At 42.7% G+C, this 12,120-nt stretch overlaps 1 protein-coding gene across 2 annotated transcripts in view; it reads right to left on the bottom strand.

Moving 5' to 3' along the window:
* Window positions 1-2,375: 2,375 nt before the first annotated feature.
* sall1a (spalt-like transcription factor 1a) overlaps window positions 2,376-12,120 on the bottom strand; it is a 12,509-nt gene continuing 2,764 nt past the window's right edge. The window contains exons 1-3 of one of the 2 annotated variants that reach the window (XM_032515010.1): window positions 11,266-11,445; window positions 5,153-8,556; window positions 2,376-4,037 (exon numbers count right to left, since the gene is read on the bottom strand). In XM_032515010.1, the coding sequence (XP_032370901.1) occupies window positions 3,597-4,037; window positions 5,153-8,344 (3,633 nt within the window). In that variant the 5' untranslated portion in view covers window positions 8,345-8,556; window positions 11,266-11,445 and the 3' untranslated portion in view covers window positions 2,376-3,596. Of the gene's footprint in view, window positions 4,038-5,152; window positions 8,557-11,265; window positions 11,446-12,120 lie in introns of those variants that run through there. The other variant, XM_032515000.1, reaches the window with a different exon arrangement.

Raw genomic sequence — 12,120 nt, 5'->3', positions numbered from 1 at the left:
ACACACACACAGACACACAGACACACACACACACACACACACACACACACTCATATTTGTTTCTCAAGCCATTTAGTTTAGTTCAGTTTTAGAAAAAATGATTCTATCCCAGTTGTTTCTTTCATGGATGGCATGTGCTATAAAAATTTCATTTTTTTCAAATTTAAAATACCCAGGAAGCCATTTACTTTCATTATTAAATATCCAACTCATAAAAAACATTTAGACAACACAATAATAAGTACAACATAACTTATCAAAGTTAAGTTACTGGAAACAAATGATCTTATTTTTGCAGTGTGGCAGCTGTGCATACAGCCCTTACTTAGGAAGGCCAAGCCTTTAATGAACCTTCAAGTGTACAGTAAGTGGACGGGAGTGGCTTACAGCTAAAGGGAGTAATGTTTCTTCGCTGATGGTTCCCATCCTCTCCAGACACTAAAGCAAAATGCCATCAAGCCATTTAGCGCCGACTGAAAAAAAAAATAACCAACACTAAAATAAAAACACATTAGATAAAATGTCAAGAATAAATCAAAATAGCCTGTAGTGTGTATAGTGTGTTTGAAGCTGACATGCAGTGCGTGTTCATTTCTCCTATGAGTGTGTTTATAATATGAAGTGTACATAATCTCTGCACCCCAAAAGCACATTGTCATCGTAGCTGCAGGTCAGTGGATGAGACACTACACAACACTACAATAAATTGTGACAGTGAACAGGGCAGACTGGGACAGCCTCTCTCGGTCTGTGGCGATTGTGTTTCAGTGTGTTCGCTCGGCTCTTCCTGTGGTGCTCTGTGTTGTGGAGCAAAAAGCCACTGCTGGGAGCCACAGTGGAAGAGATCAATTGTACACATTCCTGCCACCTGAGATTCAAGTGTTTCTGTAATACTGCACAGCTCAATCGATACTTAAGCAAGGAGCCGAGAGGGAAGAGCCCAGTCCATTCTTATTGGTGGGACAACTCACACACAGATAAAGCATGCATTTACTCCTGTATATTTCTGCTTCACCTGTTAAATGAACAGAGCTTTTTTTTTAAAACAACAATATACACACATGTCTACATATTCAAAACGGAAGTATTACTGTAACACTACTGAAGTTATTAGTGATTTTGAGATTCTAGAATGCTGGAATTTAATTTTTTTGTTTTCTCATTTCACATGTTTATATTAAAATAAACCATTAGAAATAACGCCTTGGAAATAATAACAAAACAACAATAACATCAGAAATAATATTATAATTAATAATAATAGTAATAATAATTATAATCTCCTTATAATAATAAAAGAAAGGCAAAAGAAAACGCAGAAGTAGAAAAAGTCAAAGATGGAAATGCATGAACGTATTTGTCATAATTAGCAGAGCAGTAAGAATGTGGAGCACTTTTCTTTTTCTTTCTGTCCTTTGAAGGAATCTCTCAGGAAGCCGATGTGCTGCACAAACAGAGCTCAGGGGAACAGATGTGACTGTTAAAAAAGAAAACAGGCACTGTGGGCAAGGATCATTTAGCGTCGACGTCTTGAAATATAAAACGTAAATATTGGGGATTTGGGCTTTGTGAAGAGGAGGGGAGAGCGCCGTGGATGCTGGACAGAATGAACAGATCCTGTATTGCAGGATGTGCAACGGTGTGTTAAATTAAATGCAGCTGTTGAAATACAAAAGGGGAACATTTTCGCTTTGAATAAAAAAAAAAAAAAAGGCAAGGCAAGGCAAATGCCTTCAAAGCCGTCAAAGGCTTTATCCGGATAACCGCGTGATCGTTTTGACAACTTCTTTTGAGGCTTTGTGGCAAATAATTAGATCGGCACATTCTTATTAATGAACGTAGGCCTGTGTTTAAAAAAAAAAAAAAAAAAAAAAGAGAGAGAAAAATACTCCCTAACACCTTAATAATAATGGTTTGTGTCTTAACTTTTCGGGTCTAGACAAAAATAAAATGTTTCCCCGCTGAGACCTTTTTTTATTACAATCTGGTGAACGTGCATACATAAATGGGGGGAGGGAACATTTCCCTTTCTGCGTAAAAAAAAGCCCCGACTCTACTTGATTGCGAGGATTAGCGATTAATTGGCGATTTCAAGCATCGGCAGCGGAAATGATGAGGTTAAAACTGTGATCATTTTAAATTAAAGAGCAGGGGAGCTCACACCATTAGTGACTGCATCCGAGCCCCCGAGTCTGCTTCGACTGCTTGCACAAGCTGCACCGCGGCCCTGGGCACACATTCTTCACAGACAACAAGAAACTTTATTATTGTTATTTCTGCTTTAACACGAATCAATGTTTGATCTGTGAAAATAATTACTAGTATCTTTCCAATGACATGAGAAATAAGGAGGGAATAAAAGCACACACACAATGTTTCTTTTGGAAAACTGATGTATTTGATTATTAGAGTAAAGAATTACAGTATCTTAGTTGTTAGTAGGTATTAAAGTGTAGAGAAACTGGACCCATAAAGATCTTCCAACTTTCCAAGAAAGTGCATGTAACAGTCCGAAGGTTGTCAAACCCAATATATATTTATATTTATAAAAACACTATCATTTTGTCCCCTGGCCGTGATGGACTTCTCTCGTGTGAGCTCTATGTACATTTTCTTAACGAGGGAGTTTGTATTTCCACGTCTGAACGTATTTACAGAAGCTTCAACACATAACTTTGCACTTGATGTCAGTGAGGATGCTGGGACATAGCAGCAACATGGAAATCCAGCTGAGAAACTGAAGGAGAATCCTGCTCATTTGATTGGCTGTCTCAGTTCCAAAAGCCAGGAAATAGGCCAGACCGAATGTTCCCTTCTGTCTTGCTTTCAACAACACCAAAATACGAGCAACGAAAAAAAGAGATTGAGAAGAACAAAAAAATGGAAGTAAACAAAAAGTACAAAGTAAAATACACAGAAACGGTAACAACAAAACAAGTTAACACTAAAGAAACCCTTGACATGTAGCAAACTTCAATGTTTTGTCTTCCTTAAATAAAATAAAGGTAAATAGCAATTTGAAAGAAAGGAACTACCACATCATTTAGTCCCTTGCCTGAATTTCATTGTTTTGCTTTGATGAGGGGAAGGGGGCATGAACACACAGATGTTAGACCAACTACAGAAGATCAGTGTACATTATTTACAGCAAGTCTGTTTGCTTATAACAGGGCTAATGCATCACATGAACATCGACAGTTCGGTTATAGCTACTACAGACAGAAAATAACTTAATGCCAAGGTAATGTTATCTACCCAGATATTCTAAGTTTCAAAAGTACATTTTTTAAGCACCCATACATACCCATTCTGGCTTCAAAACAAACAAAACCTAATTGTTAATGCTTCCACTTGGTTTCAAGCAAGGTTATAATCGCTAATAAATAAGCTCCATAAAACTATAACATGTACATTGTACAAAAAAAGCAACTTGTCTTCACACTCATGTTCGTAAAGATTTAATGGCGAGCAAAGCAGTTCAGTTGATTTTGTCCCTGTCTTGTTCTCTTTCTTTCTCTTCTTCTGTGTGACTACATATGTGTACAGTGTGCCTTCAGGCATCTTCATCTGTCTGTGCGCAACTGAGGACATACACTCTAACTGGTGACAATTTCTTTATTGTCCTCTATGAAGCGTGTGAAGCGGAAGTGGGCCCCGTTCTCCGTGTTTGCCATTTTCTCCAAACCAGCGAGAGCAGCGTTGGGTTCCATGCTGTGTAATCTGTCTAGGCTGCCGGTCAGGCCACCAATGGGAGAGCTACCCCCATTCCCCACACCACCTGACATGGGTGGGATGCCTCCATTCTGGATGACAGAGATTTCATTTGTCTTCATTGCCAGGCCGTTTGAGAAGGCTGCAGCGTACTGGTTCCAGAAACTAGCCGGGTCCCCGTTGCTTCCCCTTGATGCCATGTCCTTCTGGAAGATCTCAGGAAACTTGACTGGGTTGGTACCCAGGAAGGCCATTGGCCCGTCCACGGAAAGCCTGCGGCCACGTCTGGCAGGAGCACTGTTCCACATGTGTGTGCCCATGTGGACCTACACAGAGAGAAAGAGAGGGAGGAGAGAAAAAAGGGGGAAGAAAAGGGAGGGAGGAGTGAGACAGAGCAATGAGAGGGATGAAAATTAGTGATGTTTATAAACTAGGCCACAAGAGCTGCACATGAGATGATGCAATGGAAAAAATAATAATAATCCTCAACCAAATTAAAATAGCTTCACACCCTGTGTGCAGCAGACATGTTAGTTGCTTATGCTGTGAAAGGTACCAGCATGGTGTAAACATCTTATTTTGGAAAGACTGATACATGCTGTTTAATCTAAACCTTAATTTGCTCATCTCACAAGGGAAACACAGCGCTTGGGGTAAAATTGCACTGTCCAGTTTCATTGCTATTGCCAGTATTGCATGTGACATTTCACCTCTGGCAATACCCTTTCCATGACAAAGACAATACAATTTTTTTCCTTTTTTCTGCTTCATAATCCTTTAAAGATATATTCAACGAATACTGTTTTAAGGTATTTTATGGAGACCCTACTACAAAAACGTTCACAGACTTTTCTGTGTACGTTACTGGTGAAACGTTAACAAAACAATGCAGATATCTTTTAAAAAAGACCAGTTTCAACCAAAAGCCTGAGCTTTCAAAATTAAAAATTAACATTCATCCCAAATTCCTTCTCTAGGATTACGGATTGATGCACGAAATAATAATTATCCTAAGTTTCACATAATTAAGTTCACATAAATCTCCCCAGTTTCTGTAGATCATTAAGCAGGATCCCTTTCTCAATGATTTATGCCTGTGACAGTTTTCACAGAGTCTGTTATGGAAAACTACAGACTGACCTAACGCACAATGATTACCTCTGATAATTTATTCTGTGCACTGAATCATTCTTAGCTGATTACATTCTAGAATTCCTACCTAATAATCACATTAGTTGTGTGATTCAGCCTTTCCACTAAGGTACGTTTTTCTCAGAGAGCTGCTCCTTTCATTAATTATACAACATTACCACCTCTTGATGCCAAGTGCACTGACAAGCCTTATGAAACTAAATAGGAGCTCAGAGACTCGTTTTTCACGAACATTCTCATGCACAAACTTTAAGGGGACGAACCGTTTTCTAAATGTTTCAACATTTACCTTGAGATTTCCTTTGGTGGTGAAAGCCCGACCACAGATACTGCAGGCAAAGGGTTTCTCCCCTGTGTGGGTTCTCTCGTGGATCTGTAGAGCACTGGAGGAGGAGAAACACTTCCCACAGGCGTTGCAGAAGTGTTGTTTGGGTGTCCTGCGTGGTGGAGCAGTGGAAAGCACAGGAGAAGTGGAGGCAGATGATGTGGCCAAAACAGAGGGCATGTCCTTGTTCTCTGGGTGGAATCCATGTAGAAAGCCGTTGACCTCTGGTTTGTTAAGAGAGCCCACAGACAGTAGGGAAGGGGTTGGGCTGGAGGACAGGCTGGTGTTTGACGGCTCAAAGAGCTGTGAGGGCAGGTCTCTCATTTGATGGGTTAGCATGTGCTGCTTGAGGTTGCCCTTGGTGGAGAAACCCCTGTTACAGGCCGTGCAAATAAATGGTCTTTCTTTGGTATGGCTTCGATAGTGAATGTCCAAGGCACTCTGACAAGCAAAGGTCTTCCCACAGATGTCACAGGATGTGTTCTTGATGATACTACGTTCCCGGAAGGGGAATAACATGCCCAAGGGGTCTTTAGAGGAATTGACAGATGTCAGGTCCAGGGCTCCAATGTTGGATGGCTGAGAGTGCAAGAGGCTTGCAGTGGTGTGCTCCAAGGATAAGGCCCTCTGGTGCCTTTCTTCGAGGCTAGGGGATTTGCGTGGTTGTGGCTGCATGCTAGTGGGGGATGGCGCCTGCATGGAGGAGGTAGATTCTGACACAGCTGGACTCCCGGTGCTTTGGCTTTCAACATCCCCTCCCAGAGACGAGGAGTCATTGGTGAAGCAATCCCCCTCAACTAAGCCATTTGCCATAGCCTTCATTTGGCTGACTTGTAACTCCTCTGTTTCATTATTATAGACATTTTCTCGGTCATTTCTCTCTTGCCCCTCCTGGCTAGCCATTTCAAGGGGGGTTGGAGAGTTACATACACTGTCATGAGAGGCATCAGCCGACCTAGGTGTGTCTGGCACACTGCTATCAGGGCCCTCCTCCATTCCTTCCATGTTGTCATCAGAGAAGTTGTCCAGATCATCAAAGTTTCTCTCCTCAAATGAGCCAGTGTCAGAGACCATGGACTCTGGGTAACTCTCTGGCAGAGGGGTGTTGGGGATGTGCCCACCCATGTGCATGCGAATATGCTGCTGTAGAACCACAGCATTTGTGAACTTCTTCTGACAAATGGGGCAGGAGTGTTGGACTCTAAGAGGAGGCATGGCCCTATGGACGCTGTAGTGGGTCTTAAGATTTCCCTTTGTGGTAAACGCCCTGCCACAGATTTTACACTTAAAGGGCCTTTCCCCAGTGTGAGTGCGATAGTGCATTTTCAGAGCACTTTGGCAGCTCAACACCCGGTGGCAGATGACACATTCGTTTGGGTCTGTCACCTTCCTGTCAATGTTCTCCACAAGCTGCTGTAGTTTAGAGGTCTCTGACCCCTGGAGAGGATCCAGGATGCCTCCAAAGGGGAACTTAGCCTTAAACTGATCAGACATAAGGGGCATGAGTGGGTTGGTCATCATGGGCGGGCTGTTAGATGTTGTATAGTCAGCATTGCTCTCTGACGCAGAGCTCACATTTGTCATGAAGACTGAGGAGTGGCTGCCTTCTTCAGTTCTCCCATTTGAGGTAGGCAGAGTTGCACCTTCACCCTCTTCAGACACTCCATCATTACTTTTAGCTGAAGGCTCAGCAGTGCCTAAAACACTTTTTGCAGCAGAAGGGCTAGTTATGGCTATTGAATGATCTTCCTTTTTGATGAAATGTGGTAGGCTCGGCATGGTTGGCGGCAGCAGCATGCCAACTGAGGAAGTCAGTGTGGGCAAAACTGGTTTGCTGTCCAACCAGCTGGTGACAGGTTTCTCAGGGGGCATAGACATGCCATATGGAATGCCAGTGGTTGTTGGTATGTTGTCTAAATGCTCAGGAACAGGGTAGGGGTTCATCTGGATATGTGGGTATTTTTCTTTATGACGTTGGAAATGCACCTTCAGGTTACCGCGGGTGGAGAAGCGGTTGCCACAAATATTACACTTGTATGGTCTCTCGCCAGTGTGAGAGCGCAGGTGAATTTGCAAGGCACTGTCACTCCCAAACACCTTGCCACAAAACCTGCACTTATGCTTGAAGAAAGCTTCGTCAGAGCTGCTTTTGTGTTCAAATGAAGTGACATTTGGCGGCTTGCCTTTCCTCTGCTGGGCCAAAGCTGCTAAAGAGTTGAGGTCCTCTACGGTGGTGCCAACATTGGGAAGAGAGCTGGAGAATATAGGGTTTCCAGGTGGGGGCTGAGGTAGAAGGGGATTCACTGCAGAGCTTAACAAGCTACCCATTCCAAATGCTGGCGTGGATGACTTAGTAAGTGATGAATTGCTGAGTTGAGAGTGGAGGCTACCCATATGACTTGGCCTCTTGTCAGAGGACTGGGTATTGACTGTTGATGGCCCCAGTGTGCTAACGCTCTGAGATGTCTCACTGCTGCTTGGATTGGACTGAGGTAGCTGTGCCGCTGCAGCCAGCTGCTTTAGGCTGTTAATACTAGCTGACTGACTAGCCAGGTTCTGCGCTAGGCCTGCGGCTGCAGCCAGCTGTTGGGAGAGATGTGAGCTGAGTGTGGTCAGTGGGGTGGCAGAAGGCCCCATTGTGCCTGAAGCAGAAGTTGGGGGCACCTGCAGTTCTTGGGACTGGGAGGCCAGGAGCAGTATCTGGTGGCGAATCTGCTCAATAAGTTGCAGCTGGTGGATCTGCTGCTGTTGTAGGGCTAGGAGTTGTTCCATAAGGGCTGGCACTGCCACCCTAGGGCCCCCTGAGTTACGGGCCTCTTGGGAGAACTGGGCCACAGCCACTTTGGTGCTTTGAAGATTTTCAATTATGACATTGCTATTGATCATGGAGAAGTTTCCAAGGTCGGTCAGGTTTCTGAGCTGAGGTAAAGGGGCAGAGATAGCCGAAGTACCTGCTGCAGGGCCAGAGCTGCCCCTGCCACCATGGCTGCTGACTGTGTTGATGGGGCTCACGCTCTCTGCATGACTGCCTTCCTCTTCATGACCACTGCTCATTCCGGAAACGTCCACGTCCATGGATTCGTCTTTTTCAAGAGTGTTAGTCTCCAAAAGGTCACTGCACTCTGTTTGATCAGTGTTATTAGCTGTGTCATTCATCTGGTCATCGGAATTATGGGGAGGAGACCCAGGCGAGAAAGTTTCGATGGGGGAGGCGGGGTTATTCACTATCAGAACTAACTGATTCTTAGTGCAATTCTTCTGGTGTTCCTCAAGATCTGATAGTTCAAAGAACTCAGCACAACATCTGCTACAGACGTTGGCGTCTGACTCCTTGCAGGGGGGGTCCTCTGAGCAAAGTTCTGTGTCCCCTGAAAAAAAGGAAACAGAGGATTAGTGATTAGAAATGTTTTGCAGCTGAAGAAGCAGCTTTATCTCCTCAAATTCCATTGTTGTTAATCTTCAGTTAATCAGTTTTACACTTATCCCCTTGATGTGTTCACAAAAACAACGATCGAAAGGCAACAATAAGCCAACAGAAATGAGAAAAGACCTTATTCAATGCAGTGGCCTGTGCAACACGATAAGAGGGGATACAAAATCAATGGGAACTACTCAAATATTGCTTAAAAGTGATCTTTGAAGATGTACATCTGGGTTTCATCAGCCCAACCAAAGGTAATCATTTTCTCCAGATAATCCATCAAAATATAGAATAGAGTGAAGTGAGGACATTGGGTCTTAATGAAATTTCATAGAAAGGCATTGATTTCCTATATTCCATGGCCTTCAAAGTCTACTTGTCTACTCGGCGCAAATCAAGCATTTGAAGGACTTATTAGACTTTCAATTTGCTGTCAACTTTGCTCATTTTCAGCCAACTATAGGCATCTTGGACAGGTTATCTATGTCACTAAACTAATTTGTATCCACTCAGGCTGCAGTCACAGTGAGACAAGAACAACAGAGCCAGGGGCGTCTAGGCTGTTACATGCACACACTAACCACAACAAGTATGACAAAAAAGGAAAAAAATTAATAAAAATGAATATGAAATCGTATGCCACGGCAAACATGTCTGCAAGCTAATGAAAAGAATAACATGTCAGCTGACTTTTGCTCCATAACAGTAAATACGCTGAACCTAAAATATTAGCAACCATAGAAAAAACACTCATCAGTGAATTATTCTGGGAAAGCAGCAACGGAAAAACCTATTTGTTTAGATAAATGACTTGGTCAAAACTTAAGTGGAGGGCGGTACATCAGAATGCATGCATAACGAACTTGCCAAAACTGAGAAACTGGACACATCAGTTCATGGATCTTGCAATACACACACATCAAAGTCTGTTGTCATTGAGATTAAAATTCAAAAGCAATTCAAAAGCAATGACGGCCTTTCAAATGTGCACAAAAAAGTGTTTTTGAATTTTCCATTTTGATGAACAGGAGTCAGGGAGCGAAAAAGGCAAGATGACACCCTGTCCCCAGAGCCACTGCTGTGCTCCAGACTTTTCTGATTCTTTTCCCTCTTTGTCACACTAAAATCTTGCTGTTTAACATACAAGTTGATTTACAAATTGCATTTTTCTATGAATCCCTTTCATTGTGACTCCGGCCCCTCAACACTTTCATCAGGGCAAAGAATTCATTTGCAAATGAAACCCAGAGAAGTGCAGCCCTGCCCCACAGAGAGACAGGATGCCTTCCCATTGTTCGCGCAGCATGGGAGCGGCGGGGATCGTCGGCACAGCCTGGCCCTGCTCATCTCAGTCGACTCAAAGCAGATCCTGTTTAATTCAGGGATTATCTCCCTCAATGTTTCTCTGCTCAGCGACATCAGATAACACAAAGTTGCCATGACAGTAAACCCTGGCCTTCACACCAGCAAACCATGCAAACAGGGAAGAGTCAACTTTAATGATAACTTTTCATGTTAAATCCCCCCATCCACCCACCCGGCTACCTATAGCACAAGCGCTAATTTAGAAAAAATGTGTTTGATTCGTACTGTGAGAAATGTAAGGATTAAATAAACACCTTTTCTTTTTTCTCAAAGCTGGCTGTACACAAATTAGTGTGAAGAAAATCTAATTGTATGACACCAAGTGGGATAAAAATAAATCCATTAAAAGAAAAACTTTTGTCTAACAAACTTCTGGAAGATGCAATATTAATTAATAAATTGAATGTGTGTGTGCCCACTAAAATCAACGCAGATAATAAGGAAAAAATACATGATGCATTTACTATTTTAAAAACAATGTTGTTCACGGAAATTAAATAAATTCACCATGTGAGTCATACACATACTTTAGAAAAGTGTGTTTCTTTGATTAAAATAAGTTTCTAAGAAATCAAAAAATAACACATTTAACGTGCAAATGCAAAAAAATACAATAAACAAACTATATATAATTATGTAAATAGTATGTCAAATTAAGGAAAACATTAAAGACAAAACAGATAATACTTCTGCCAAAAATAATTGTGCAATCTATTTTACTAATAAAGGAACTGGCGCAAAACACTTTCATCAAAATTGTGCAGTGCAGCAGTGGACAGTCTCCTCTTTACCAAATCTATCTTAAATTTGGATTTTGGGAGAAGAGAATGATCATAATAATAACCCCACAGCTGCAAAACATAAGAATCATATTTCATCAAAATAAATACATGCACACCTACAGATATGCTAACTGTGCAATACTATGTTTTACTTTACGCTAAAAAAGGATCAAAACTAAATGAATGCATAAGTACAAATCCACTGTCCACATAGGATGAGTATAGCAAACAACACAGATGCTAGCATTAGGCTTAATTCCCAAAATAGCAAGGATTAACTTCCAATTAAAGTTAAGATAAAGTCAAGCTGGTGTAAAGATGGAGTCTGTAAAACTTCCATAGAATCTCTATCAAAAGCACAATGTAAGCAGTGCACAGGGCTAAAGGGTGTCAGGAGAGACAAAGAGCAGAGGACAGAGCCTCAAAGAGATTGACCGAAGTCAGAAAATGAGAGACAAGAAAACAAGGAGTAGTCAAAAAAGTTGACAGAGAGCTTCGAGAGATCCTACATTATTATCGCAGGGGGGCTCTGTGAGCCTCTTGACACTTGTAACTTCAGGAGGGTTTCTGCTCTCATTGTCTCCACTCAGGTCTCATCCCACTGAACACTAGATGGGGTTCCACTAAAGCCGCCGTGGTCCAGGACAAGACTCACATCTAGGAAGCTCTGCCCCAGTGACATGCTAAAAGCCCAAGGGGAGGGAAAAAGGCAAAGCAAGTCCTTCAGGCTACACCTAGACTCACACCACACAAACACTGGCAAAATGACAAGCAACTGCACTCTCTGTTTACAGGGAACAACAGTGCAAAGTGGACTGCCCGGTCAATCTCCCATCTAGAGGGGCCACTCTGATAGGGCAAAAGGGGATGGTCAAAACATTGATAAGGCCTTACTCTCACACTCACACACACACACACACACACACACATACACACACGCACAAACAAACACAGACTTAAATGAAAAGCAGAGGCCTCGCTGGGCCGCCTGCAGCTCCGACCCGCAGGGTCAATGGCGAGGCCGAGAGAGGAACACACTGGGCCCTGAACTCACAGAGGGACACTGGCAAAGGTTAAAACAGCTAAACATCCCACCCTCTGTGGCTCTCACTCCGACCTCCCAGTAACTATGGCCCTCAGCATCACTGATATTCAGCTCCAAATACAATGACTTTCTGTTTTCACTTCCGACTACCACAACTCTGCAGAAGACACAGCACATAAGCTATGAGCACTCAGCTAAATATCCCCGAAAACCTAAAGACCACATGTCCATACCTTTATAATCAGACACTCGAAACAATTTTAACATGTGGCACAGAATTGGACATAATTAGGAAATGTTGTGTTCTGCAGCCTGCCAG

This window comes from Etheostoma spectabile, chromosome 1 (genome assembly GCF_008692095.1).
Source record: "Etheostoma spectabile isolate EspeVRDwgs_2016 chromosome 1, UIUC_Espe_1.0, whole genome shotgun sequence".
Taxonomy (NCBI): domain Eukaryota; kingdom Metazoa; phylum Chordata; class Actinopteri; order Perciformes; family Percidae; genus Etheostoma; species Etheostoma spectabile.
Note: the sequence above shows the minus strand (reverse complement) of the source record. Positions and strands in the feature narration are given on the sequence as shown.